The sequence below is a fragment of the Harpia harpyja genome, chromosome W (genome assembly GCF_026419915.1).
Source record: "Harpia harpyja isolate bHarHar1 chromosome W, bHarHar1 primary haplotype, whole genome shotgun sequence".
Taxonomy (NCBI): domain Eukaryota; kingdom Metazoa; phylum Chordata; class Aves; order Accipitriformes; family Accipitridae; genus Harpia; species Harpia harpyja.
The window spans coordinates 30,491,679-30,518,082 of NC_068968.1; the positions used below are offsets into that span (position 1 = coordinate 30,491,679).

The following is a 26,404-nucleotide window of genomic DNA, read 5'->3' on the forward strand; positions in this document are numbered from 1 at the left end:
TTTTCTCACTTTTACCCTTCTGATTCTCCCCCCCATCCCACTGGAGGGAGAGTGAGCGAGCAGCTGTGTGGGACTTAGCTGCCCACTGGGGTTCACCCACAACAGCAGGAATCTCAGCCCAGAGCACCACAAAAGATGTCTCTTCTGAGCTTGCCTGTAGTTAATAAGAATCCCTAATCCTGCTTTTAGCTGGATTAAAAGAAAAAAAAAAAACCAAAAAACGGGGGGGGGGAACATTATAATTTTTGTCTTGTTCCTAAAAACGGGTGAGGAAGATGTTAGGAAGAAAGAAATTTCAATCAAGCAGTCAAGGGATATTTTTAAGCTTCGAGAGTTAATTGATACATCCTACCACAGTATTTATGATAGCAAGCACTTTAGAAACACATACATAGGAAACAACCTTGGTCTAGGTCTGAGTTGTAAATTAGTCTAACTCTTTCTAAATACGCACTTGACGACTGTTGACCTCTCTAGAGGAAAAGCTTAAAAAGAATGTTAAATCTGTCCACTTCTACATTGGTAAATTTTATATTTCACAGAAAAGAAGTAAGATGTACTTAGGCCTGATCTATACAACATATCTGAGCTCACATACAGAGAAAAAAACTTAATGGATCAATCTGAAAGAGTGGTGTTCTGTTCAACATTCTCTTTGTGAGATATAGATATATACAGGGACATCTTTACCTCTGTGCAGAACTATATGATCAATCATGTTATGTTTATATTTGGTGTGATATAGGCAAAGAGGACAACGAAGGTCTTTGGGTCCTTCCTCAGGAACTGCCGAATGTCCAGCTTCCACGTGCATAGTAAAAGCAGATCTGTGAAATGGGAAGGAAACATGGAAGCAGTCAGAAGAGGTGTGTATGGAATGCTGAAGTGTCACAGCTCTATTACAGAAGTGTTGTATAAAATGGTACAGATACCACTCAGCCTTCTCTTCATAAAGCCACATGGCATTTCAGCAGGACTACTCACATGGATATCACATGAGCATAGGTATTTGCAGGCTCATATCCCTAAGTAACTGAACACACATTTTGCACAAGATATTCTTTTGCAGTGATTGCTCTATAGTCATGTTGCTATTGTTAAGATGGCAAAAGTATTTCCAACTTTTGTGCTCATTATTTGCTTGCCTTTGACAAAGAGAGATATTTTAGCAAGTTGAGTAAAATTCTTTCAATTGTCCTTAGACTTTGAAGGGTGAAAAAAAACTTATTTCTGATGGGGAAAAAAAAAAATCCTCAACAACCTCTCTCTTTGTAGGACTAGCCCCACAACAGCTGAAATGTTCAGATTCGAGATATGAAATAGACTTGCACTTACAGTAAGTTTGACACCAAGTTGATAAGTTTGAAAGCCTCAATTATGAGGACCTGACAATGCAAGACTGAGAATACTCCACAAATGAACAGTACTTTTACACAACAAATCTCATACCATTAGCTGCATACTTAAAAGATACAAGAGACATACATGCAGAGGAAATTAACTATGCACCTATCAAGCCACAAGGTCAAGTACTAAAATGAGAGGTGTTTGTAAACTTGGGGGAATTAGGTCATTTTTTTTCCTGGGATAGTGCTAAAGCTTGCAAGAGCGAAGCTGCTGGCTGCATTAAATTACAGAATTTAAAGCCCCTTTGAAAGTTCTCCAAGTCTGTTAGCTTGAACGCAAAACAACTTACTAACACAACTGGCTTTGGGCCTGATCCAATGGTCATTGAAGCCAATAGGTGAGTTTTTATCAACTTCAGTGGATGCTTTTGTGTGTTTAATTCTCTATGGTGGCTGGATGTTGTTTTTTTTAAAGAGAGCTCATGTGTATATGTTGTACATTTAAAGAGGAAAGACTTAATCCCAGAAAGTTTGAGACACCACAATAAAGAACACAACTCTCTATGTAACTATGAACATATGTAATTACAGCTTGATTTAAGGCAATTTTGTTTAATCCTGGTAGGAGAAAAGGGCAATAGGAAAATGTGAAAAGATACATTGGACCTGTCAAGAGTTGGAAACGCTTAAAAAATAATAATCTGTAGCAGCAATAGTAATAGTAATCTGGAATTAAACAGCAAGTTATGCCATGTAACCGGCAAGGAGCTGAAGCAACAAAGCCTGATCCCTTATGGATGTATAACTTGAGGCTGCTCTTGTATGAGGTCTCTCGTGTCTAATGTCCAGCATACAGCTAGACATGTACACAATACAATGGGTGAACAATTGGCTGAAGGGTCAGGCTCAAAGAATTGTAGTAAATGGGGTAACATCTGGCTGGTAGCCAGTCACTAGTGGAGTTCCCCAGGGCTCAATTTTAGGGCCAGTTCTCCTCAGTGTTTTTATCAATGACCTGGACACGGGAGTTGAGTGCACACTAAGTAAATTTGCCAATGATACTAAATTAGGAGCAACTGTTGATTCCCTCTGGGCAATCACCAAACGTATGAAATTTAAAAAGGACAAATGCCAGATTCTGCACCTGGGACGGTGTAATCTTGCATGTATGTATAGATTGGGGGACAAGAGGCTGGAGTGCAGCCCTGCAGAAAGGGATCTGGGGGTTTTGGTTGATGGTAAGCTCAATATGAGTCAACAATGTGCCCTGGCAGCCAAAAGGGCCAACTGTATCCTGGGGTGCATTGAGCACAGTATAGCTAACCAGTCGAAAGAAGTGATTGTCCTATTATACTCAGCATTGGTGCAGCCTCATCTCGAATACTGTGTGCAGTTTTGGGGTCCACAATATAAGAATAATATAAAAATATTAGAATGTGTGCAAAGGAGGGCAACAAAGATGGTGAAAGGACTAGAGGTCATGATTTATGAGGAGAGGCTGAGCATACTAGGTTTGTTCAGCTTAAAGAAGTGGAGACTGAGGGGTGACCTCATTGCTGTCTATAACTTCCTCATGAGGGGGAACGGAGAGGGAGGTGCTGATCTCTTCTCACTGTGTCCAGTGATAGGATGCAAGGGAATAGCTTAAAGCTGCGTCAGGGGAAGTTCAGATTGGATATTAGGAAGAAGTTCTTCACTGAGAGGGTGATCAAGCACTGGAACAAGCTCCCCAGGGAAGTGGTCATGGCCCCAAGCCCATTGGTGTTCAAGAAGTGGTTGAACAATGCTCTTAGATATATGGTTTAACTTTTAGGTTGCCCTGTGTGGAGTCAGGAGTTGGATTCGATGATCCTCATGGGTCCCTTCCAACTCAGGATATTCTATGATTCTAATAGGAAAGGTTGAGCACAATTCTTCAACAGAACCTCTCTCCTTTACCCAACCACGCTATCTATTTTTACAAATCTCCTAAGGACATAATAGCTTTGAGACCTTGAATGTCAGCTAAGGGGGCTATGACTGAGGGTTCAAAATATCAGAAGGAAACTGAGAAACAGCACAACTGCATAAACCTTTTTTTCCTTAGGGAACATGGCTAAACACACACGCCCACACCCCCTGAAACTTTAAATTTTGCAATGTTTAATTGGATTTGCTGAAATGTTTCTATATGCTATCAGTCACTTTGGAATATGCTTTATATTTCAGCCAGGTAAATTGCGGGGGGGTGGGGGGTAGGGATTATGAGAGCTTTCTTCATAGAGGGAATAGAAATTCTATAACCTACCTAGAACATTTAACTGCCCCATGCTTCATGCTAATTGTTCAAAAAATATGCCTTATTTTTGGAGAGAAAACTCATACTTGATGGTGAGGACTAGCATCTAATTACAAATTGGGGGGGGGGAACCCCACTCCTTGTACTATTTACTGTAGTGAGTACAGCCTACTGCAAGTGTTTCTCATGCTTTTCTCTTCAGCAGATGTTACAGGCTGTTGTAGGAATGAAGAAAAATAATTACATGGATGCTGCTGTGATCTGGTATGGCATTTCCTATGTTTCACTCCCTGGTCACCATCGGGCATGTGTCTCTTAGCTACAGCCAGTTCTCACAAAGATTTCAGAAGTCTTTTGAAGTGCTAAAAAAATCCCATTAGAAGTTCAGTTTATTTGTTTTGCACAATACTTACTTAAAGCCTGTATAAAAGGAACAATCTTTGCACTTGAAGAGTTTCTTCCCTCCGTGCTTGTCACGGTAATGACGTCGAATGCTCTGTATGTAACCCGAGGAGAATTCACAAAATTCACAGTTAAGGATGGCTTCTGTTTTTTCCACTCCTGCAGCACTCCCAGAAAGTGGGATTCGGCTGATGTTATTGTTCCAGGCCAGAGCTGCAGACTGGTAGTGGTTCAACTGTTGCTGAACATCAGGAGGTTCTGAGTATGAAGAGTCTATAAAAAAAGAGAGAAAGAAGTTGTCATTCCAGGCGGGTCAGTGAAATTTAAAAAGATTCCAGACCTGCTCCAGCAGGCAGCTTTCTGAAGAGATAAAAGGATTACCATTTCTTCATCTAACCTGATTTGTATTCTACAATATAAAAGGTGGTCAGTTGAGATTAGGCTTTTTAAATCTGATCTGGGGAGGGATAAATATATGAGAGTAACCTATTAAAGACAGAAAGAAAAAGGAAATGGATACAATATTTCCCTCCCCCTTATAAAACACAACAGAAGGCTGTCACACCATTTTAATGATATTTAAAAAACCCACAGACTAGATATGTTTCAGCACACAAACTGAAAACTAGAATACTTTATTAAAAAAAGGGGAGGGGAGTCTTGGAAGTTTCCCAATACATTGATTTGAATGTGGAAGTTAGGAATTCAGCTACTTTGTCCTATATAATTCACAACTGCCCATGAATGGTACAAATGAAAGCAGACAAAGCACAGATGAATTTCAGTGTGACATTCCTGAAAAGATAACAAAAGGCTCTTTTCTTAAGCTTTTTGAAAAGGAAAACAAAAGATGGTTAAAAAAAAAGTCAGAATACAAAGTGTACCAGCCACCTTGTGTTTTGATGGGTGCTTCATTTCCAAAGTATAATTCCCTGAGGCTGCATATGTATGAATTCTCTAAAACACATACTTGTTGGAAATTAATACCATCCATTCTAACCAATTAGTAAAGAGAAACAAAAGGCAAACAGGCCTGTACAGCACTCAGTGTGTGGACTTCATCTGTCTTCAAAAGAGTAAAATGGCTGCTTTCTTTTCTCACTGCCATAGAGGCTGGAGAGGCACTTTGTGTGCGTGTGGTGGTACGTACACCTCTAAAGGGAATGCAGCCTGTGGGCAACCCATGCTGGAGCAGGCACACGAGGCAGAAACTATTACACATATCACCTCAATCTCCTATACCACCAATTTCCTTATTAGAGGAATTTTGACAGACTGAGCATAACTTGTGAACGTAAGGGAAGATGAGACTGGGAAGGGGAGAGGATAGGTGTTTATGTGTTTGTCTAATTGTCTTTTTTTCTCAATGTCCAAATCAGTGATGGGAGGTTTGTGCTAGTTGGCAATAAATTAACAAACACAAGCAAAATTCCCCAACTTTAAACTGTTTTGCCCATGACAGTAATTAGCAGAGAATGTGGGCAACACCAGGAACTGTCATGGACTGGATCTGGAATAATTGGAATGATTTTGAGTCTCCAGAAGGAGCCTTCATTCTGCTATTGGGACTTTGTGGTGGTGTACTGTGGTGTGAATGGTGGGCCCGTTATGTGTTTGGGGGTGAGTGTGAACACCTAATAGTTGGGAAAAGAAGGGTCCAAAGGGACCCAAGAGAATGGTACTGGGATGGGAAGATGATTGGGAGAAGATGGGATGGTGCTTGCTTCAAGCCCGTGTTCTAGTTGCCTGGAACCTGGACCACCTCCCAGTATAGACTCCAAGAAAATTAGCCTGGGCCTTGCAGGGAGGAGAGGATACATATAAAACACTAGGCGAGAGATGTGCTGCTTTCTGTGAAGGTATGCCAGCACATGTTGTAGGTAGGCTTCAAGTGGAGCTCCAAAAATATTTGCAACAGAGGTTGCAAATCAAGCTGACATTGTCTCCCAGAGTAATGGTTTGCTAAAGGAAGCAGTAATAAATGCTCAGTGCGAAAGGGAGAGTCTTAATCAGACTTTAGTAGCTAGTGGCACTAATTAGCCAGATTAAAGACTATGCACTGAGCCACTACAGGAACAGTCAGTGAGCACAAAATGTCTGGTGTGACTGCCATTGACGGGACTGGGATCCTGAAACCTGGGATGATGATATTTGGGACTCTAATGATGAATTAATAACAGAAGCCTATCAGGCAGTCCCTAGTTACTGTAATTAAGTAGACCTATGCAAACAGGGGCATTGTTCCCCAGAACGTGATCACTCAACAGGCCCTTTACTCAGAGCAAGATTAAGGCTGTGTGGGAAACTTACAGCCAACACCCTCAGGAAACTCCCTTGCAGTGGCTATGGAGGTGCTGGGAAACCAGAGGAGGTGGGATACAGCTGATAGCTCAACAGAGCAAAGTTCTTGGGGGTTTGGGTCCTATGCCACTTGTAAACACTGCCCTATGTAATGGGGGTGGATTTGGGGATCAGCTGATGGAGGGATATGTTAAGAAATGGTCTGATCTTGCTGATCTCAAAAAATAAATATCCCCGTGGAGGGACTGGGAAGAAAGAGGTAATTGACTGCAGTTGCTTGGGTTGATGGAATGTGTTCACAGGCAAGGGGAGAGGGACCCCAATAAGGCTGTGGCCACTGATACCATTGCCCAATAACTCTGATGGTTAGACAGAGTTATTAATGCCCTTCTGGTATCACCTGACAGCTCGGTAGGATGCCCTGTTGATCAATGAGTGACCTATATGTACTGTACTTGGAAGAGCATTGTTGGTAAAGTCTAAAGTCCAATGGTCTGGTTGACCTTGGAAAAAACATCAGGAAGATATGGTAATTTTCCACACTACTGCCCTACACACTAGGACTCATGGATGGTCCTGAAGGAAAAGGGGGAGAATATGACTGAGTGGGATGAAAAAAAAACCATTAGATATCTAGCACTGTGAGTCAAGGAATTGCAAGTGCAAGGCAAAGGTCAGAGCTCAGTTAAACCATTGGTTCCGCCTGCTCTGACCTCCAGGCAACATACTGTTTGGGTAGCTGAAATGAATTTAGTGCATTATAGGAACCTCACCACTGGCTTGGCAGCAAATGGGGATAACTGAATCTATTGGGCTATCTGGGTACCTCAACAGTATTATGCCCTAGCACACACTGCCCTCATCATGCAAAAAACCCCTGAGTTTTGATGTATGCACATCCCTGGTTATAGCCAATTGACTAAATCTTTATATCAAGTAACCTGGAGAGAGTCAGTTTGAACAGGCAGAGGAACAGCAGCAAGATTTTGAGCAGATCAATGAGGAAATAGCCCATGTGACGGCATTAGGACTTATCTGGGAAGGTAGTGATGTAAAACATTTGTTATATACCAGTGAAGGAAAAAACAGCATCATATAGAACTTGTGGCAATGAGCCCCTCGAGATGGGAGGGTGGCCATTGGGATTCTGGAGCCAGAGTTACAAAGGGGTAGAAAATAATTATATCCCTCCAGAATAAGAAGTCCTGGCTACATACGGAGGTGTTCTGAGTGCCACTGAAGTATTAGGCACAGAGCAGGCACTGTGGTTATGCCCCAGACTGCTGGTCCTGAATTTTATGTTCAGGGATTCAAAACCCACAGGGGGAAGAGCAACCACTGCTATGTGGCAAAAATGGGTCCTGGCTCTTACCCAGTCGGCACATACTGGTTCAGGCTCCAGACCAGGATTAGTTCAGCTTGTTAGTCAGTGGCCAGCAAATCAACAGTAGAAGGAACACTGAATTCCTTGGACAGTTGATGCCCCAGCGTATGATGAATTAAGAGCAAAAAATAAATGATGGAGTTCATTTACTGACAGATCCTGTAACATCACAGCAAGAAGTAGGAGATAAGCCACTTCTCAGAATCCCTCCACAGGAGAAGCTGCAACTTGCAAAGAGACTGGATGCTCCAATCAGTTTGCAGTGGTAATGGCCTTGAGGATGACCTTGGAACATGCTCGAAGTGTGTGTGTGACTGACCAATAAACCTCTACAATGGAAGAAGGCTCAGAGGAGTTGGGCAAGGGTGATGTGCCCATGAAGCTCAGAGAATAATGCAAAGAAGCTGACTTTATCTCAATATAAAGGGGACAGGAGGGTGGCCTTTGTTTTAGATAAACAGCTATGTCAGTTGAGTGGAACAACTGGTGGTGTAAATGTTTATCCCCAGTACATAAAAAGGGTTTAAATGTCTCTCTTAGTTAGCCAGACTGACATGGGGGGAGTGAATACATGGCTCATCCCAACATAAAATATAAAAATTAAACAACTAGCAAAAGACTGTTGAAGAGAGCAACAGCCTTGAGCTAGCTTCAACCCATATATTCCTTCCTGGCGATTGGGGACGCCCATTGTCATGACGGTGGTCATATTATAGAGACCGGTAATGGGAATCACATTGGTACTGTGACTGAACTGTGTGTACTGCAATTGCTATATTTTGCTAAGTGTAAATTATGTTTGTATTGTGTTTTCAGTTTTTGGAAGAAGGATGCAGGGAACTACAGGCCTGTCAGTCGGACCCCAGTGCCAGGGAAGGTTATGGAGCAGATCATCTTGAGCACCATCACATGGTATGTACAGGACAACCAGGTGATCAGGCCCAGTCAGCACGGGTTTATGAAAGGCAGGGCCTGCTTGACTAACCTGATCTCCTTCTATGCCAAGGTGATCTGCTTAGTGGATGAGGGAAAGGCTTTGGATTTTGTTTCCCTGGACTTCAGTAAAACCTTTGACACCATTTCCTAAAGCATGGTCCTGGACAAACTGGCTGCTCATGGCTTGGATGGGAGTACTCTTCGCTGGGTAAAATCTGGCTGGATGGGCAGGCCCAAAGAGTGGTGGTGAATGGAGTTAATTCCAGTTGCCGGCCAGTCACAAGTGGTGTTCCCCAGGGCTCAGTTCTGGGGCCAGTTCTGTTTAGTATCTTTATCAATGATCTGGATGAGGGGATCGAGTGCACCCTCAGTAAGTTTTCAGATAACACCAAGTTGGGAGGGAGGGTTGATCTGCTTGAGGGTAGGGAGGCTCTACAGAGGGATCTGGACAGGCTGGATCCTTCTCCAAGTGATAGAGGAGCCAACGAGGAGAAGTGCTGTGCTGGACCTTGATCTCACCACCAAGGAGGGGCTGGTGGGGAACGTGAAGCTCAAGGGCAGCCTTGGCTGCAGTGACCATGAAATGGTGGAGTTCAAGATCCTTAGGGCAGCGAGGAGGGCACACACAGCAAGCTCGCTACCCTGGACTTCAGGAGAGCAGACTTTGGCCTCTTCAGGGATCTGCTTGGTAGAGTACCATGGGATAAAGCCCTGGAGGGAAGAGGGGCCCAAGAAAGCTGGTTAATATTCAAGGATCACCTCCTCCAAGCTCAGGAGTGATGCATCCCAACAAAGAGGAAGTCAGGCAAAAATGCCAGGAGGCCTGCGTGGATGAACAAGCAGCTCCTGGACAAACTCAAACACAAAAAGGAAGCCTACAGAGGGTGGAAGCAAATACAGGCAGCCTGGGAGGAATACAGAGAAATTGTCCGAGAAGCCAGGGATCAGGTTAGGAAAGCTAAAGCCCTGATAGAATTAAATCTGGCCAGGGACATCAAGGGCAAAAAGAAAAGCTTCTATAGGTACGTCGGTGATAAAAGGAAGACTAGGGAAAATGTGGGCCCTCTCCGGAAGGAAATGGGAGACCTGGTTACCCGGGACATGGAGAAGGCTGAGGTACTCAATGACTTTTTTGCCTCGGTCTTCGCCGGCAAGTGCTCCAGCCTCACTGCCCAAGTCGCAGAAGGCAAAGGCAGGGACTGGGAGAATGAAGAACCGCCCACCGTAGGAGAAGATCAGGTTCGAGACCATCTAAGGAACCTGAAGGTGCACAAGTCCATGGGACCTGATGAGATGCATCCGCGGGTCCTGAGGGAACTGGCGGATGAAGTGGCTAAGCCACTATGCATCATATTTGAGAAGTCATGGCAGTCCGGGGCAGTTCCCACTGACTGGAAAAGGGGAAACGTAACCCCCATTTTTAAAAAGGGAAAAAAGGAAGACCTGGGGAACTACAGGCCAGTCAGTCTCACCTCTGTGCCCGGCAAGATCATGGAGCAGATCCTCCTGGAAATTACGCTAAGGCACATGGAAAATAAGGTGATTGGTGACAACCAACATGGCTTCACTAAGGGCAAATCGTGCCTGAACAAATTTGGTGGCCTACAATGGGGTAACACCATTGGTGGACAAGGGAAGAGCAACGGACGTCATCTACCTGGGCTCGTGCAAAGCATTTGACACTTTCCCGCATGACATCCTTTTCTCTAAATTGGAGAGACATGGATTTGACAGATGGACCAATTGGTGGATAAGTGGCTGGATGGTTGCACTCAAAGAGTTGTGGTCAATGGCTCGATGTCCAAGTGGAGACCAGTGATGAGTGGCCTTTCCCCAGGGGTCAGTATTGGGACTGGCGCTGTTTAACATCTTTGTCGGCAACATGGACAGTGGGATTGAGTGCACCCTCCACAAGTTTGCTGACGACACCAAGCTGTGTGGTGCAGTCAACATGCTGGAGGGAAGGGATGCTATCCAGAGGGACCTTGACAGGCTTGAGAGGTGGGCCCGTGTGAACCTCATGAAGTTCAACAAGGCCAAGTGCAAGGTCCTGCACATGGGTCGGGGCAATCCCAAGCACAAATACAGGCTGGGCAGAGAATGGATTGAAAGCAGCCCCGAGGAGAAGGACTTGGATGTGTTGATTGACAAGAAGCTGAACATGACCTAGCAATGTATGCTTGCAGCCCAGAAAGCCAATCACATCCTGGGCTGCATCAAAAGCAGTGTGACCAGCAGGTCGAGGAAGGTGATTCTCCCCCTCTACTCTGTTCTCGTGAGACACCACCTGGAGTACTGCATTCAGCTCTGGGGCCCTCAACATAAGAAGGATGTGGACCTGTAGGAGTGGGTCCAGAGGAGGGCTACGAAGATGATCAGGGGGCTGGAGCACCTCCCCTATGAAAACAGGCTGAGAGAGTTGGGGTTGTTCAACCTGGAGAAGAGAAGGCTCTGGGGAGACCTTATAGCAGCCTTCCAGTACCTAAAGGGGGCGTACGAGAAAGCTGGAGAAGGACTTCTTACAAGGGAGTGTAGTGATAGGATGAGAGGGTAACAATTTTAAACTGAAAGAGGGTAGATTTACATTAGATGTAAGGAAAACGTTCTTCACTGTGAGGGTAGTGAGGCACTAGAACAGGTTGACCAGAGAGGTTGTGGATGCCCCCGCCCCGGAAGTGTTCAAGGCCAGGTTGGATGGGGCTTTGAGCAACCTGGTCTAGTGGAAGCTGTCCCTGCCCATTAGAGATGGATGGGAGCTAGATGATCTTTAAGGTCCCTTCCAACCCAAATCGTTCTATGATTCTATGAACACTCCCACCGAACTTGGTGTTATCTGAAAACTTACTGAGGGTGCACTTGATCCCCTCATCCAGATCATTGATAAAGATACTAAACAGAACTGGCCCCAATACTGAGCCCTGGGGAACACCACTTGTGACCGGCCGGCAACTGGAATTAACTCCATTCACCACCACTCTTTGGGCCTGCCCATCCAGCCAGTTTTTTACCCAGCGAAGCGTATGTCCATCCAAGCCATGAGCAGCCAGTTTGTCCAGGACCATGCTTTAGGAAATGGTGTCAAAGGTTTTACTGAAGTCCAGGGAAACAAAATCCAAAGCCTTTCCCTCATCCACTAAGCAGACCACCTTGGCATAGAAGGAGATCAGGTTAGTCAAGCAGGCCCTGCCTTTCATAAACCCATGCTGACTGGGCCTGATAGCCTGGTTATCCTGTACATGCCATGTGATGATGCTCAAGATGATCTGCTCCATAACCTTCCCCGGCACCAAGGTCAAACTGACAGGCCTGTAGTTCCCCAGATCCTCCTTCCAGCCCTTCTTGTAGATGAGCGTCACATTTGCTAACCTCCAGTCAACTGAGACCTCCCTGGTTAGCCAGGGCTGCTGATAAATGATGGAAAGTGCCTTGGTGAGCTCTTACACCAGCTCCCTCAGTACCCTCAGGTGGATCCCATCTGGCCCCATAGACTTGTGTGTGTCTAAGTGGTGTATCAGGTCACTAACCATTTCCCCTTGGGTTATGGGGGCTTCATTCTGCTCCCCATCCCTGTCTTCCAGCTCAGGGGACTGGGTACCCTGAGAACAGCTGGTCTTACTATGAAAGACTGAGGCAAAGAAGGCATTAAGTACCTCAGCCTTTTCCCCATCCTTTATCACTATGTTTTCCCCCCCCCGCATCCAATAAAGGATGGAGGTTCTCCTTAGCCCTCCTTTTGTTGCTAATGTAGTTACAGAAACATTTTTTATTGTCCTTTACCACAGTAGGCAGATTAAGTGCTAGTCGGGCTTTGGCCCTTCTAATTTTCTCCCTGCTTAACCTCACAACATCCTTGTAGTCCTACGGAGTGGACTGCCTCTTCTTCCAAAGGTCATAAACTCTCTTTTTTTTCCTGAGTTCCAGCCAAAGCTCTCTGTTCAGCCAGGCTGGTCTTCTTCCCTGCCGGCTCATCTTTCATCACATGGGGATGGCCTGCTCCTGTGCTTTTTCAGATTTCCTTCCTGAAGAATGTCCAGCCTTCCTGGACTCCTTTGCCCTTCAGGACTGCCTCCCAAGGGACTCTGTCAACCAGGCCCCTAAACAGGCCAAAGTCTGCCCTCCAGAAGTCCAAGGTAGCAGTTCTGCTAACCCCCCTCCTTACTTCTCCGAGAATCAAAACCACTATCATTTCATGATCGCTGTCCCCAAGACGGCCTCCAACCAGCACATCACCCACAAGTCCTTCTCTGTTCGCAAACAACAGGTCCAGTGTTGTGCCTTCCCTAGTTGGCTCACTCACCAACTGTGTCAGGAAGTTATCTTCCACACACTCCAGGAACCTTCTAGACTGTTTCCTCTCTGCTGTATTGTATTTCCAGCAGACATCTAAGTTGAAGTCCCCCATGAGAACAAGGGCTAGCGATTGTGAGACTTCTCCCAGCTGTTTATAGAATATTTCATCTGCCTCTTCATCCTGGTTGGGTGGTCTATAACAGACTCTCACCATGATATTGGCCTTGTTGGCCTTCCCCCTGATTCTTACCCATAAACACTCGACCCTTTCATCACCATCATCAAGCTCTAGACAGTCAAAACACTCCCCAACATACAGGGGCTATCCCACCGCCTCTCCTTCCTTGCCTATCCCTTCTGAAGAGTTTATAGCCATTCCTTGCAGCACTCCAGATGTGTGAGTCATCCCACCACATTTCCATGGTTGCAAATATATCATGGTTTTCCAGCTGCACAATGGCTTCCAACTCCTCCTTTTTGTTGCCCATGCTGCGTGCATTGGTGTAGATGCACTTCAGTTGGCTTCCTTCAGGGCATATTCACCTGCTGCAGTGTGGTCCTCTCCACGGGCTGCAGGTTGGATATCTGCTCCACCTTGGACCTCCATGTGCTGCAGGGGGGCATCCTGCTTCACCATGGTCTTCACCATGGGCTGCAGGGGAATCTCTGCTCTGGTGCCTGGAGCACCTCCTCCCTCTCCTTCTTCACTGACTTTGGTGTCTGCAGGGTTGTTTCTCTCACATTTTTCACACTTCTCTCTCTCACAGCTGCTGCACAGTGTTTTTTACCTTTTCTTAAATATGTTATCACAGAGGCACCACCAGTGTCGCTGATGGGCTCAGCTTTGGGTCTGTTTTGAAGCCAGCTGGAACTGGCTCTGTCTGGCACAGGGTCAGCCCCTGGTTTCTTCTCACAGACACTACTCCTGCAGCATCCCTCTACCAAAACCTTGCCACGTAATCCCAATACATTTTCCTACAATTCTTCAGCTAATTTGCCCCAAATATAGTTACTTTTATGCTGAGCATAATACTCTTTTTCAAAGCCAAAGCTGTTCTGCCATTTGCTTCCTTTGTAACAGCAACTCCAGGCCAGTATGGCATTCTTTCCTACAGCCTGCTTTGTCCACTGCTGCTTTTCCTCACAACACAGATGATCCATGTGGACTGCAGTATGTTCCCCTTCTCTTGGCATTTGCAGTATCTGTATTCACTGTCATCCATTTAAAGTATGAACATTGCATGCTAAGAGTCTGCTGCCACGTATGTAACTGGATGACCAGTTTCTATCGGTCAAGTTTCAATCCTGTATTCTCATCGTTTGTTGCACAAGCAATAAAACTCCGTAGCCTAAATACAAGGCAAAACTTAAAAATAAGCCATCTGTCCGTATTTCAAACATCAGGATCTGTGTACACACCCATTTCCATAAAAAGCATAAAATAGAAAGTTGCCTAGCTATTCCCTCTACATTTTACGTTTAATCTTTAGTGGCTTCACTAAACTGCTCTGCTAACAAGATAAAGGGGTGTTTTTCAGAAATGCAAATGGAATTAGATGCTCTCTTTTCCACTGACTTTTAATGGAAGATCTGCCACTGAAAATTTCCTATGCTGTAAATCTTTGTTGAAAAGTAAGGTCAGCTTGACTTATTCCAAAGGCCAACCATTGGCAGTATAATTTAGTAAAGAATAAAATGGTGATATTCAACTGCAGGTCAAGTACTAGAACACCACCTTTATTCTTGCTTTTCATGCAACTTTGGATTTTTCTTAGTTGCTGCCTTAATTATTTTTTTTAAATAAAAATATTAAATAGTATTTTAGACAATTAAATTCTTGCTCTGAGGCACCTCTTACCATTAGAGTCCTCCACCTCTTCAGCAGAAGTGTGTTTCTTGGAGGTGTGGTAGCCAAGTGAGGCTGAGAGGCTGACAACACGGGGTCTTGGTAGTGTCAGTGCTTTCCCATGCACTCTCAAGGAATGCTCTTTCAGCTGGCTGATTGTCATGGTGGAAAATGTGCAGGAAGAACATTTGTAGGCATGTTCACCTGGGTGAGCAAAATACAGGCAAGTCATCAGCTCACAAAAGAAACAAAATAGGATCCCCATTCTTTTCCTGCTGAACTCAGCAGTAAAATTCCTATGGCCTCCTTCGGTGTGAGACTTATTCCAAAGAGAACAAACTATGTGCATCTTCCTGTTTAAACAGTCTGGAGTCTGCAGGTACAGATACCCGCTTTGGGACCAAAGTTTTTTTTTCTGACAACTCTAGATCCTTGTTAAATGACTGATGACAGAAAACAAAGACCAGACTCTTAGCATGCCTGTGTTGCATGGTATAAGAAGAAAACAGAATCTTGGATGAAAATAGAGCTGCTTGACTAGAGCATTTCCAAATTTCTTTGGGAGGAAAGCAAGGGTGAAGTCCTCCATGTTTTTCCATGCGCCACACCCAGAATCATTATTAAAGAAACCAGAAGGAGACTACAAAATGTTAACTAAGGTTCTTAAAAAAAACCTAACCCAAAATAAAAAAAAACCAAACAAACCGCCCACTGCCCCCCCTGCACTTAATTTGAGGAGGATCCCATTTTCCCTATATGAAACCTGCCTCCAGGCAGGAATGAGCTCCACAGAACTAGTAACCAAGTCAAGGTTGGTTTACTACAAGAAGTGGACGTGGCAATACCAAGAGCAGTACATATTTATAGGGCTATGGGAAAGCATATTATGGAAAAATTTTAAAAGAAGTGAAAGAAGAGAAATAATGAACAGTAGTGAATTTGGTTCCAAATACATTCCAAGTCATAAAGACAGAATACAATAGGAAACAAATTCCTAAGATGACTCATTCTGTATTAAGCATGAAGGCACCTGAAAGAAAAAGTGAAATGTCCAGTGTAAGTAAGTGATGTGATGTTATATGTGTGGCAAGTAATTGTTCTGGAAGTGCTGCTTCCAGGTTAAAGGGCTACACTGACTACATGCAAGTTGTACATAAAATGACAAAACTAATACAAGAGTGAAATATTCATGAGCATTAATGGAAGGATAAGAGCTCTGGTTATGAAAGAGGCAGAAAAATGTTTTCCATTTCTCAACAAATTTAACAAACAAGGTTCTAGAACAGAATGTTTTCAAACATCAGAAATAAGTGAACAAAAAGACAAGAGGAAAAAAAAGTATCATAGCCAGTCATAACAAGCACATACAGAGATTAGCAATCATTCTACATTAAAATACCCCCCCCACACACACCACAAAACTCCTATGCTAATCACATGAGAATAATGTTGATAACACACTGATGTTTTAGTTGTTGCTAAGTAGTGCTTATCCTAAGTCAAGGATTTTTCAGTTTCCCATGCTCTGCCATCGAGGAGGTGCACAAGAAGCTGGGAGGGAGCATGGTCAGGACAGCTGACCCAAACTAGCCAAAGGGATATTCCATACCATAGGATGTCATGATCAGTATATAAACTGGGGGGAGTTGGCTGGGAGGTGCTGATCGCTGCTTGGGGACTGGCTGGGCATTGGTCAGCAGGTGGTGAGCAATTGCATTGTGCACCACTTGTTTTTCTTGGGTTTTATTTCTCTCTCTTTTTGTTATCTTCCTTTTCATTACAATTATTATTATTACTACTATTATTATTATTATATTTTATTTTATTTCAATTATTAAACTGTTCTTATCTCAACCCACGAGTTTTACTTTTTTTTTCCGATTCTCCTCCCCATCCCACTGGGGGGGGGGAGGAGTGAGCAAGCGGGCTGCATGGTGCTTAGTTGCTGGCTGGGGTTAAACCACGACAATGCGAAAGGATGAACTAAAGACAAAAAGATATAAACCCCCACAATTTGCTAAATATAAGCAATTCCTGGCAGGCACCAGTTGACTTTTAACATAAAATCACAATAAGAAATTAAAGAAAATTGAAGACTACTACAAATTAAGAAATTAGAAGACAGCTAGTAACTATATTCCCTATTTATATATAACAGTTCAGGTGGATGGCACTATGTGAAAATGTGTTTGGTTTCAGAGGCAAAACTATAGTTTTCATTAGTGTGACTCCACAGAAAAGTTAGGAAATTTTCTACTGCTAGTTTTGCATCTCATAATTATTATTTTGAAATATATAAATAAGTGTATCTTCATAATTTTTCCATGGGACTGTCTCAACACCTGAGATGTATCCAAAGCATCGTGTCCCAGATGATTTAGACTCTGGGCAAAAACTCTAGGTTACAGTCTGATTCAAAGTGAAAACAAATTACAGCACATTCAGAGATACTACATACAGTTCTGCTCTATGCCAAAAGAAGCAGCACATACTGAATGAGAACAAATGCTAGGTGCGTACAAGAACCAAATGGTTCTTGTAAGGGTATGTGGAAGGAAAGTGTCTGTTCCTTTAAGGGTATCTGGTCAAGGGCCTTCTTCAACACAAAAAAGGATAATAAGAAAAGGAGGAAGCCATAAACAAGAACATTCAGGGACACAAAACTGGCCGACAAATTATAAGGGAGTCAGTAATGAGAACCATACCTTGTCACACTAATTGATGAGGATGCGTAAGAGTGTGAGAATGTTTATTCCAGCAAGGTTATCTGATCAGGGACCTTGTCACTTGGGAAACCAAGGGAAAAAGGGGGAAACCAGAAACAAAAATATACAGAAACAGACCTGACAGAACAAACATGGAGACAATGACAAGAAACAAACCTCACCAGTCACACTAATTGATGGGCTACCAAGAAACCACAGGCTCCACTTCCGGGAAGATCAACCTGGACTTTGCAACTGAAAAGACTGCAAACCAGGGGGGATCCTGGATACTGGACTGGGAGGGGTGCAGGAATCCATAGAACTATACAAACTCATGAGGTGACGTACAGGGGGAAGGGGGAGCAGGGAGGAACAAAAAGGGTGGCAGACAGAAAGGGGTATAAAAGGGACCAGTCGCATGTAAAACGGGGCCAGTCAGTATGCTTGCCTGACTAAGCCCTGTGCCTGATAACCACAGTCTGTCCTGTCTCCTTCTATCTTCTTAAATCTTTTCTTAACTATCTCTCTGCGTAATCTCACTCTATCCTGTGCGTATGTGTGCTGCAAGGACTAAATGCCAGCTACTGGTGAGATGTGTGAGTGGAATCTGGTGCCAGCTACTGGAGTCAGACAGGGGGTGTAGGTGTCCCTGGCCTGTGGTGTCATATACTGTCACGAGTGGGGGTCTTTAACTTCCAGCTACTGGGGCAGGAACAGTGTGTGTCTCAACAACCAGCTACTGGGAGGGACTGGTTTGAGTGAGGCAAGTGAGAAGCTCTGTGCCAGTGGCTGGAGCAGGACCGTGGGTCACAGCCCATGTGCCTGGTGCCAGGCTTCCCCAAACTGAGTGTGCATGGGGGGGGTGGGGGGTGTATTCACTAGCAAACTTCAAGCTGGACTAGCCACAGGTCCCAGTGGCCTGGCAGGAGGAAGTCCTAGGCTGGAACTGCTGGAGGAGGCAGCTGCTCCTAACATCCCTTAACAGTTCGAGCTATTATGCAAGAATGCATTTTATAATAAATGGAGTTTGACCACTCCCCAAAAGATAATGGACATGAGGAGACTAAGTGAAAGACACTTGGATTTTTACAACCGCCAAGGCACTTTAAACAAATGTATGGGTATGAGACCCAGAGAGAGTGCTACAAAGAGGGGGAGAGAGTGTTCTGAACTCAGAGAGCAAGCAAGCATCTGGCCAAGACACAGCATGAGCCCAATGCAGAGTGTATGTATGTGTGACACAGATAGAGAGCACATGCTCTGAAAGGGTGCACGACAAAGAAACCACGAAGAAGCATGTGACTGACCCAGAAAGACCACGCGTGACCCAGGGAAAGAGAGCATGCACAAGCCAGAGAGAGAGAGAGACACCCAGAGAGGGAGAAAGAAAGAACATGTGATCCAAAGAGGCAGATAAAACACGTGACCCAAAGAGAGAGAGAGTGTGTGTCCCCAAGAGACAGTGTGACACAGACAGAGAAAGTGAGTGTGACCAAGAGAGAAAGAGAGCAAGCATGACCCAGAGAGAACATAAGCATGGCCCAGAGAGAGATATAGCGTGAATCAGATAGAGTGCAACCCAGAGACAGAGACCCAGAAAGAGTCTGAGACAGAGAGAAACCCAGAGAGAGTGAGACCGAGAGAAAGAGACAGTGTGTGTGACCCAGGAAGACATAGAGCATGACCCAGAGAGAAAGTGACCCAGAGACAGAGAATTTGAACAAGAGCGTTACCCACAGAGACTGAGACAGAGAGAACATGGGGGGGGGGCCTGACCTAGAGGGGGGAAGACAGCATGACCGGGGGGGGGGGGGCAGGACGTGACCCAGAGAGAGAGTGTGTGTGGCCAACAGAGAGAGAATGGCCTACAGAGAAAGAGCGTGTGAGTCAGGGGCCGGGGGAGGGCGACGATACACTCAGAGAGCACTAGTGTGACTGAGAGAGAGCATGACCCACAGAGAGAGAGACAGTGTGAACTAGAGAAGGAGAACACACATGACTAAGAGAGAAAGAGAGCTTGACCCAGAGACAGAGTGATGGCGAGGATGGCCCAGTGAGAGAGCAAGCGTAGCCCAGAAAGAGAAAGTGATCTAGCAAGGTGGGGTGGAACCCGCTGCCTGGAGCAGGCGACCACCCATACATAGGGGGGTGACTCAAAGAGAGAATGAGTGTGCATGACTCAGAAAGAGAGAGGGGCAGCTCAACCCAGAATAAGAGAGAGAGAGCAACCCACAAGGGGGGGGGGGGAGAGATCCAGAGGAAAAGAGAGCTTGCAGGACCGGGGGGGGGAGAGGTGGGGGGGGAGTGAACCAAAGTGAGGGAGATTGCACACGACACAGGGGTGGTGATGTGGCAAGCCACAGAGAGAGGAAGCAAGAGACCCACAGAGAGACGGGGGGGGGAGACACAGTGGGCATGATAGAAGTCAACCCAGAAAGAGAGAGATACTCAGAGAGGAGGGGGGGGGGGAAGGGAGAGGGGTGGGGGAGTGACCAAGAAGTAAATACAGATAAAGGTCAACCCAAGGAGAAAAAGAGACAGAGAGAGATTAACCTGGGGGGGGGGGGGGGAACAGAGAGGATGATCCAGAATGAGAGAAAGAGGGCATCCCAGAAAGAGGGAGAGGGCAAACCAGAGAGAGAGAGAAAGGCAGGCAACCAGAAAGAAAGATAGAGGTCAACCCAGACAGAGAGACAGGTTGACAGGAGGGAGAGGGTTACCCACAGAGAGGGTGGATGACCCATAGGGAGAGAGCAAGAGGGGAGACAGCAACCCAAAGACAGAGAGCGTGCAATCCACAGCAAAAGAGAGAGAGATTACATGACCCAGAGAGAGAAAGCCTGACTCAGAGAGCATGGCTCAGAGATAGAGATACTGAGCATAACCCACTGAAAGAGCAGGTGTGACTGGGGGAGGGGGGTGAACCCAGACAACCTGAGAGAGGTTGGCCCAGAGAGAAAGAGAGGGCAACCCAAAGGGGGTGGCAGTGATGCAGAGAGGGCCACCCACAGATAGAGAGTGAGTGAGCGCGCCCCAGAAAGAGACAGAGAGAGAGCGCGAGAGCGGGTGGCAGAGAGACAGAAAGAGATGGGGGGGGGGTGAATGAGAGAGGGTGAGGTCAGGGGGGCGGTGGGGGAGGAGGCGTTATGGACCCAGAGAGAGAGAAAGACAGAGTGCGGGTGTGAGAGAAGGTGACCCAGAGAGAGCACGTGGTACCCGGGGAGGGTGTCAATGGAGCGAGAGAGACACCCAAACTGTGTGCAAGTGTATTGGCTTTGTGTGGCAAGGTTTTGGTAGCGGGGGGGGTTACAGGGGTGGCTTCTGTAAGAAGCTGCTGGAAGCTTCCCCTGTGTTCGAGAGAGCCCATACCAGCCGGCTCTAAGACGGACCCACCGCCGACCAAGGTAACGCCTCTGTGATAACATTTTTAAGAAGGAAAAAAAGTTGGGACAGACGAAAACGGCAGCCAGAGAGAGGAGTGAGAACATGTAAGAGAAACAACCCTGCGGACACCAAGGTCAGTGAAGAAGGAGGGGAGGAGATGCTCCAGGTGCTGGAGCAGAGATTCCCCTGCAGCCCGTGGTGAAGACCATGGTGAGGCAGGCTGTCCCCCTGCAGTCCATGGAGGTCCACGGTGGAGCAGATATCCACCTGCAGCCCGGGGAGGACCCCACACCGGAGCAGGTGGGTTCCCAAAGGGGGCTGTGACCCCATGGGAACCCCGCGCTGGAGCAGGCTCCTGGCAGGACCTGCGGATCTGTGGAGAGAGGAGCCCACGGAGCAGGTTTTCTGGCAGGACTTGTGACCCCGTGGGGGACCCACACTGGAGCAGTCTGTGCCTGAAGGACTGCACGCCGTGGAAGGGACCCATGCTGGAGCAGTTTGTGAAGAACTGCAGCCCATGGGAAGGACCCACGTTGGAGAAGTTCGTGGAGGACTGTCTCCCGTGGGTGGGACCCCACGCTGGAGCAGGGGAAGAGTGTGATGAGTCCTCCCCCTGAGGAGGATGAAGCGGCAGAAATAACGTGTGATGAACTGACCGTAAACCCCATCCCCGTCTCCCCGTGCCGCTGGGGGGTTGGTAGAGAATCCGGGAGTGAAGTTGTGCCCGGGAAGAAGGGAGGGGTGGAGGGAATGTGTTCTGAGATTTGGTTTTATTTCTCATTACCCTGCTCTGGTTGATTGGTAATAAATTGAGTTAATTTTCCCCAAGCTGAGTCTGTTTTGTCCGTGACGGTAATTGGTGAGTGATCTCTCCTGTTTTTATCTCAACCCACAAGCCCTTTGTTATATTTTCTCTCCCCTGTCCAGCTGAGGAGGGGGAGTGATAGAACGGCTTTGGTGGGCACCTGGCATCCAGCCAGGGTCAACCCATCACAGCAAGAGGCAGAGAAAGATAGATGAATCGAGAGTGAGAGAGAGGTTGGCCAAGAATATGATACAGACAGACAGACAGACTGATGGGGGGGGAAGGTGAGTCAAAAAGGCAGTGGGGAACCAAAGGGGGAGAGAGGTGACGACCCAGAGGGAGAGAGAGTGGGTGTGACAGAAGTCAACCCAGAGAGAGATACCGGGGGGGGCAACTAAGAGGGAAATACAGATAAAGGTTGACCCAAGGAGAAAAAGGGGGGGGAAATGACACACACAACCCGGGGGGGGGGGCATGGGAGGGGGTGTGAACCCAGAGAGAAGGAATGCATAACTGAGAGAAAGAGACAGAGTGCACGTAACCCAGTGAGAGGGAAGGATGGAGGGAGAGATGCAGAGAAACAGCTAGTTTGACCAAAGACAGAGAGAGCATGACCAACGGGGGGGGGACACACGACACACCCAGCGAGAAAGAGAGGGGGCAGTCTAGAGAAAGCGAGAGAAGTTGGCCTGGAGAATAAGAGCAAGAGGACAGCCCAGAGGAGGTGGCAGCAACCCATAGAGGGCAACTCAGAGAGGGAATGAACAAGCACAACCCAGAAAAGGAAAGAGAGACAGTCTGGAGGGGTGGGCGTGGGGGGATAGAGCAAGAGTGCCAAAAATGAGAACGGGGGGGAGGAGGAGAGAGAGGGAGAGACTGGCCAAGAATTACAGAGAAAGATAGGACGACCCAATGGGGGGAGAGATATACATATATACCCTGAGAGAGAGATGGGGAGCAACAAAGAAATACAGATAAAAGTTGACCCCAGGAGAAAAATAGACAGGTCACGTGACCCAGAAAAGGAGAGAGAGTGTGACCCCAATGGGGGGGGAGGGAGGGAGAGGAGGGGGAAAGAGACCCAGAAAGAAAGAAACGGTGAGAGACCCAGAAAAAGGGTGACGGGGGGGGGGGGTGTGACCCAGAAAGAGAAAATGAGAGAGAGCGTGTTGCCCTGAGAAAGAGAATGACCAGGGGAGGGGAGGCGGGGGGAGACAGAGACACTGACCCATAGGGAGAGCGCATGACCCCGAGAGAAAGAGAGCACAACTCCGTGAGGGAGAGGGAGGAAGGGAGAGAAAGAGCACACTTGAACCAGAGATACAAATAGAACGCTTAACCCAGAGTAAGAGAGCATAACCGGGAGGGCGGGGGGAGAGAGCATGTGTGGCCCAGAGACAGAGAGAGAGTGCGTACATGACCCAAAGAGCAAGAGATCGCACAAGTCCCAAAGAATGTGACCTAGAGAGCAAGAGTGTGTGCATGCAACCCAAAGCTTCTGACCCAGAGAGCAAAAGTGCACTCTTAGCTCCTCCTAGAAGCTATGCTAAGGCACATGGAGGACAGGGAGGTGATTCGAGACAGCCAGCATGGCTTCACCAAGGGCAAGTCTTGCCTGACCAACCTAGTGGCCTTTTATGATGGAATGACTACATCAGTGGACAAGGGAAGAGATACGGATGTCATCTAGCTGGACTTCTGTAAGGCCTTTCACACGGTTCCCCACAATATCCTTCTCTCTAAATTGGAGAGAGATGGATTTGATGGATGGACTGTTCAGTGGATGAGGAACTGGTTGGATGGTCGCATCCAGAGGGTAGTGGTCAACAGCTCAATTTCCAGATGGAGATCAGCGACAAGTGGTGTCCCTCAGGGGTCTGTATTGGGACCAGTACTGTTTAATATCTTCATCGATGACATAGTGGGATCGAGTGCACCCTCAGCAAGTTTGCTGACGACACCAAACTGAGTGGTGTGGTTGACACACCTGAGGGACAGGATGCCATCCAGAGGGACCTTGACAGGCTTGAGAGGTGGGCCCCATGTGAACCTCATGAAGTTCAACAAGGCCAAGTGCAAGGTCCTGCACCTGGGTCAGGGCAATTCCAAGCACAAATACAGGCTGGGCAATGAGTGGATTGAGAGCAGCCCTGTGGAGAAGGACTTAGGGATACTGGTGGATGAAAAGCTGGACATGAGCCAGCAATGTGTGCTCACAGCCCAGAAAGCCAACCGTATCCTGGGCTGCATCAAGTGTGGCTAGGAGATCGAGGGACGTGATTCTCCCTCTCTACTCTGCTCTGGTGAGACCCCACCTGGAATACTGCATCAATCTCTGGAGTCCTCAGTACAGGAAAGACATGGACCTGTTGGAGTGGGTCCAGAGGAGGGCCACAAAAATGATCAGAGGGCTGGAACACCTCTCCTATGAAGAAAGGCTGAGAGAGTTGGGGTTGTTCAGCCTGGAGAAGAGAAGGATCCGGGGAGACCTTGTTGTGGCCTTTCAATACTTAAAGGGGGCTTATAAGAAAGATGGGGACAAACTTTTTAGTAGGGCCTGTTGTGATAGGACGAGGGGTAATGGTTTTAAACTAAAAGAGGATAGATTTAGACTAGATATAAGGAAGAAATTTTTTACGATGAGGGTGGTGAAACACTGGAACAGGTTGCCCAGAGAGGTGGTAGATGCCCCATCCCTGGAAACATTCAAGGTCAGGCTGGATGGGGCTCTGAGCAACCTGATCTAGTTGAAGATGTCCCTGCTCATTGCAGGGTGGTTGGACTAGATGACCTTGAAAGGTCCCTTCCAACCAAAACCATTCTATGATTCTATGATAAAGAAAGATAAAGACAGAATGCATGCCCCAGAGAGCAAAAGAGGAGGCGTGCCCCAGAGTATGACACTGAGAAAAGCATGCATGACAAAATGAGTGAGCGTGCATATGATCCAGATAGATAGACCAAGCAGGCACCTGCCACCCAGAGAGAGTGAGCATGAGTGCGCACAACCCAGAGCAAGAGAAAGATCGCAGCCTAGACCGAGAACATGCACAAGCATATGTGTGTGACTGGGGGGAGAGAGAGAGAGCACGTGACCCAGAGTGAGAATGCACATGCACAGCCAAAAGCAAGTGCACGTGCACATGCCAGAGGGAACTCACATGGCCCACAGAACAAGCACATAACCCAGAGAGATCACGCAAGAGTGCACACACAACCCCAGGAGACAAGAGTGTGTGCCCAAAGGGAGCAGGGCCAAAGGAGCGCATAATGCAGAGAGAGTGCACAACCAAGAGTGTACCAAGAGACAGAGAGCATACACCCCAGAGAGAGCATGTGCGACAGATCGAGAGAGAATCGCACAAGGCAGAGAGTACAAGACCCAGAGAGAGTGTGTGAGAGCATGCAACCCACAGAGCAAATGTACAATCCAGAGAGAGCATGAATTACCAAGAGAGCACAACCCAGAGAGAGAATGCAAGACCCAGAGAGAGAGAGCGAGTGTGCAAAATGCAGCGAGAGAGGAGCATGCAATGCAGGGAGAGAGCACGCATGTGTGCACACTCCAGGGAGAGAGAGCACATGCAACACACGTGCCCCAGGGTGGGGGGAAGGGGGCAGGGAAGAGAGAGAGGGAGCAAGGATGCAACTCACTGAGAGGGAGAGCGCATGCATGCAAGAGTGCACAACCCAAAGAAAGAACAAGAGTGTGTGTGACCCAGAGTGGGAAAGCACGAGAGCATGACCCAGAAAGCACGATGCAGTGTATACAACACAGAATGAGCCAGTGCACACGACAGAGTCCCAGACTGAGACCAACACAGACTGAGACACTGTGTTCCAAAGAGAGAAAGACTGCATGACCATGCCAGAGACAGAGAGAGGAAGATGTGACTGATAGAGAGCATGTGCCTGCAAGAAACAGTGCATGACCGAGAAAGAGAGCACAAGACTTTGACCAAGAGAGGAAGAGAAAGCTAGCAACAGCAAACATGACCGCTAGAGAGAGCACGTGAGAGGGAGAAACCACAAGCAAGAGAAACCTAGCCCTACTTGGAGAGAGATGTAGAGCAGGTGACCAGGTGCAAGGGAGCGCAGGAGGGAGCAACAGAGAGGGAGAACAAGCATGTCCCCTGAGCAAGTGCGACAGAGAGAGAGGAAGGGAGCATACACAGCCACACATGAGATACAGGGAGAATGTGACCCAGAGAGGGAGAGCAAACATGACTGTGTGCGAGGGAGAGCATGCAATGGTCTGCGAGAGGCACATGTCTGTGAGAGAGGGAGCCACAGACATAAAGAATTTGTGACCAAGTGAGGGAGAGTAAGAGGAAGCAAGCAAGAAGCAGCTCATGAGAGCGCAGCCACACATGAAGAGGGAGCGCAAGCACAATCACAAGAGTGAGCAAGCAAGAGAGAAGGATAACACATGGCAGACAGAGACCACACATGACCACATGTGAGAGAGGAAGATCACAACCTAGGTAGAGAGGGAGAGCGAGTATGACTGCATGTGAGGGAGAGGGAAAGCAAGAGAGCAAGTGCAACCATGCACATGGTTGATTGAGAGAGGACGCACAAAAGTGAGAGGGAGCACATGACCACATGTGAGAGAGGAAGAGTGCACAACCGCACAAGAAGAGCTTGTGACCATGCAAGAGAGTGCGGAGAGCACGTGTGACCCACAAGGGAGAGAGAGAATGAGCATGACTGTGTGAGGTTGAGCA

General features: G+C 47.0%; 1 protein-coding gene across 1 annotated transcript in view; it reads right to left on the reverse strand.

The window, feature by feature from the left end:
• Positions 1–26,404, reverse strand: part of LOC128136266 (zinc finger protein 462-like) — a 40,304-nt gene that overhangs the window by 13,688 nt on the left and 212 nt on the right. Inside the window, exons 2-4 of the mRNA XM_052775518.1 lie at positions 14,796–14,987; positions 4,038–4,299; positions 691–827 (exon numbers count right to left, since the gene is read on the reverse strand). Coding sequence (XP_052631478.1) covers positions 691–827; positions 4,038–4,299; positions 14,796–14,987 — 591 coding nt within the window. The remainder of the gene's footprint in view (positions 1–690; positions 828–4,037; positions 4,300–14,795; positions 14,988–26,404) is intronic.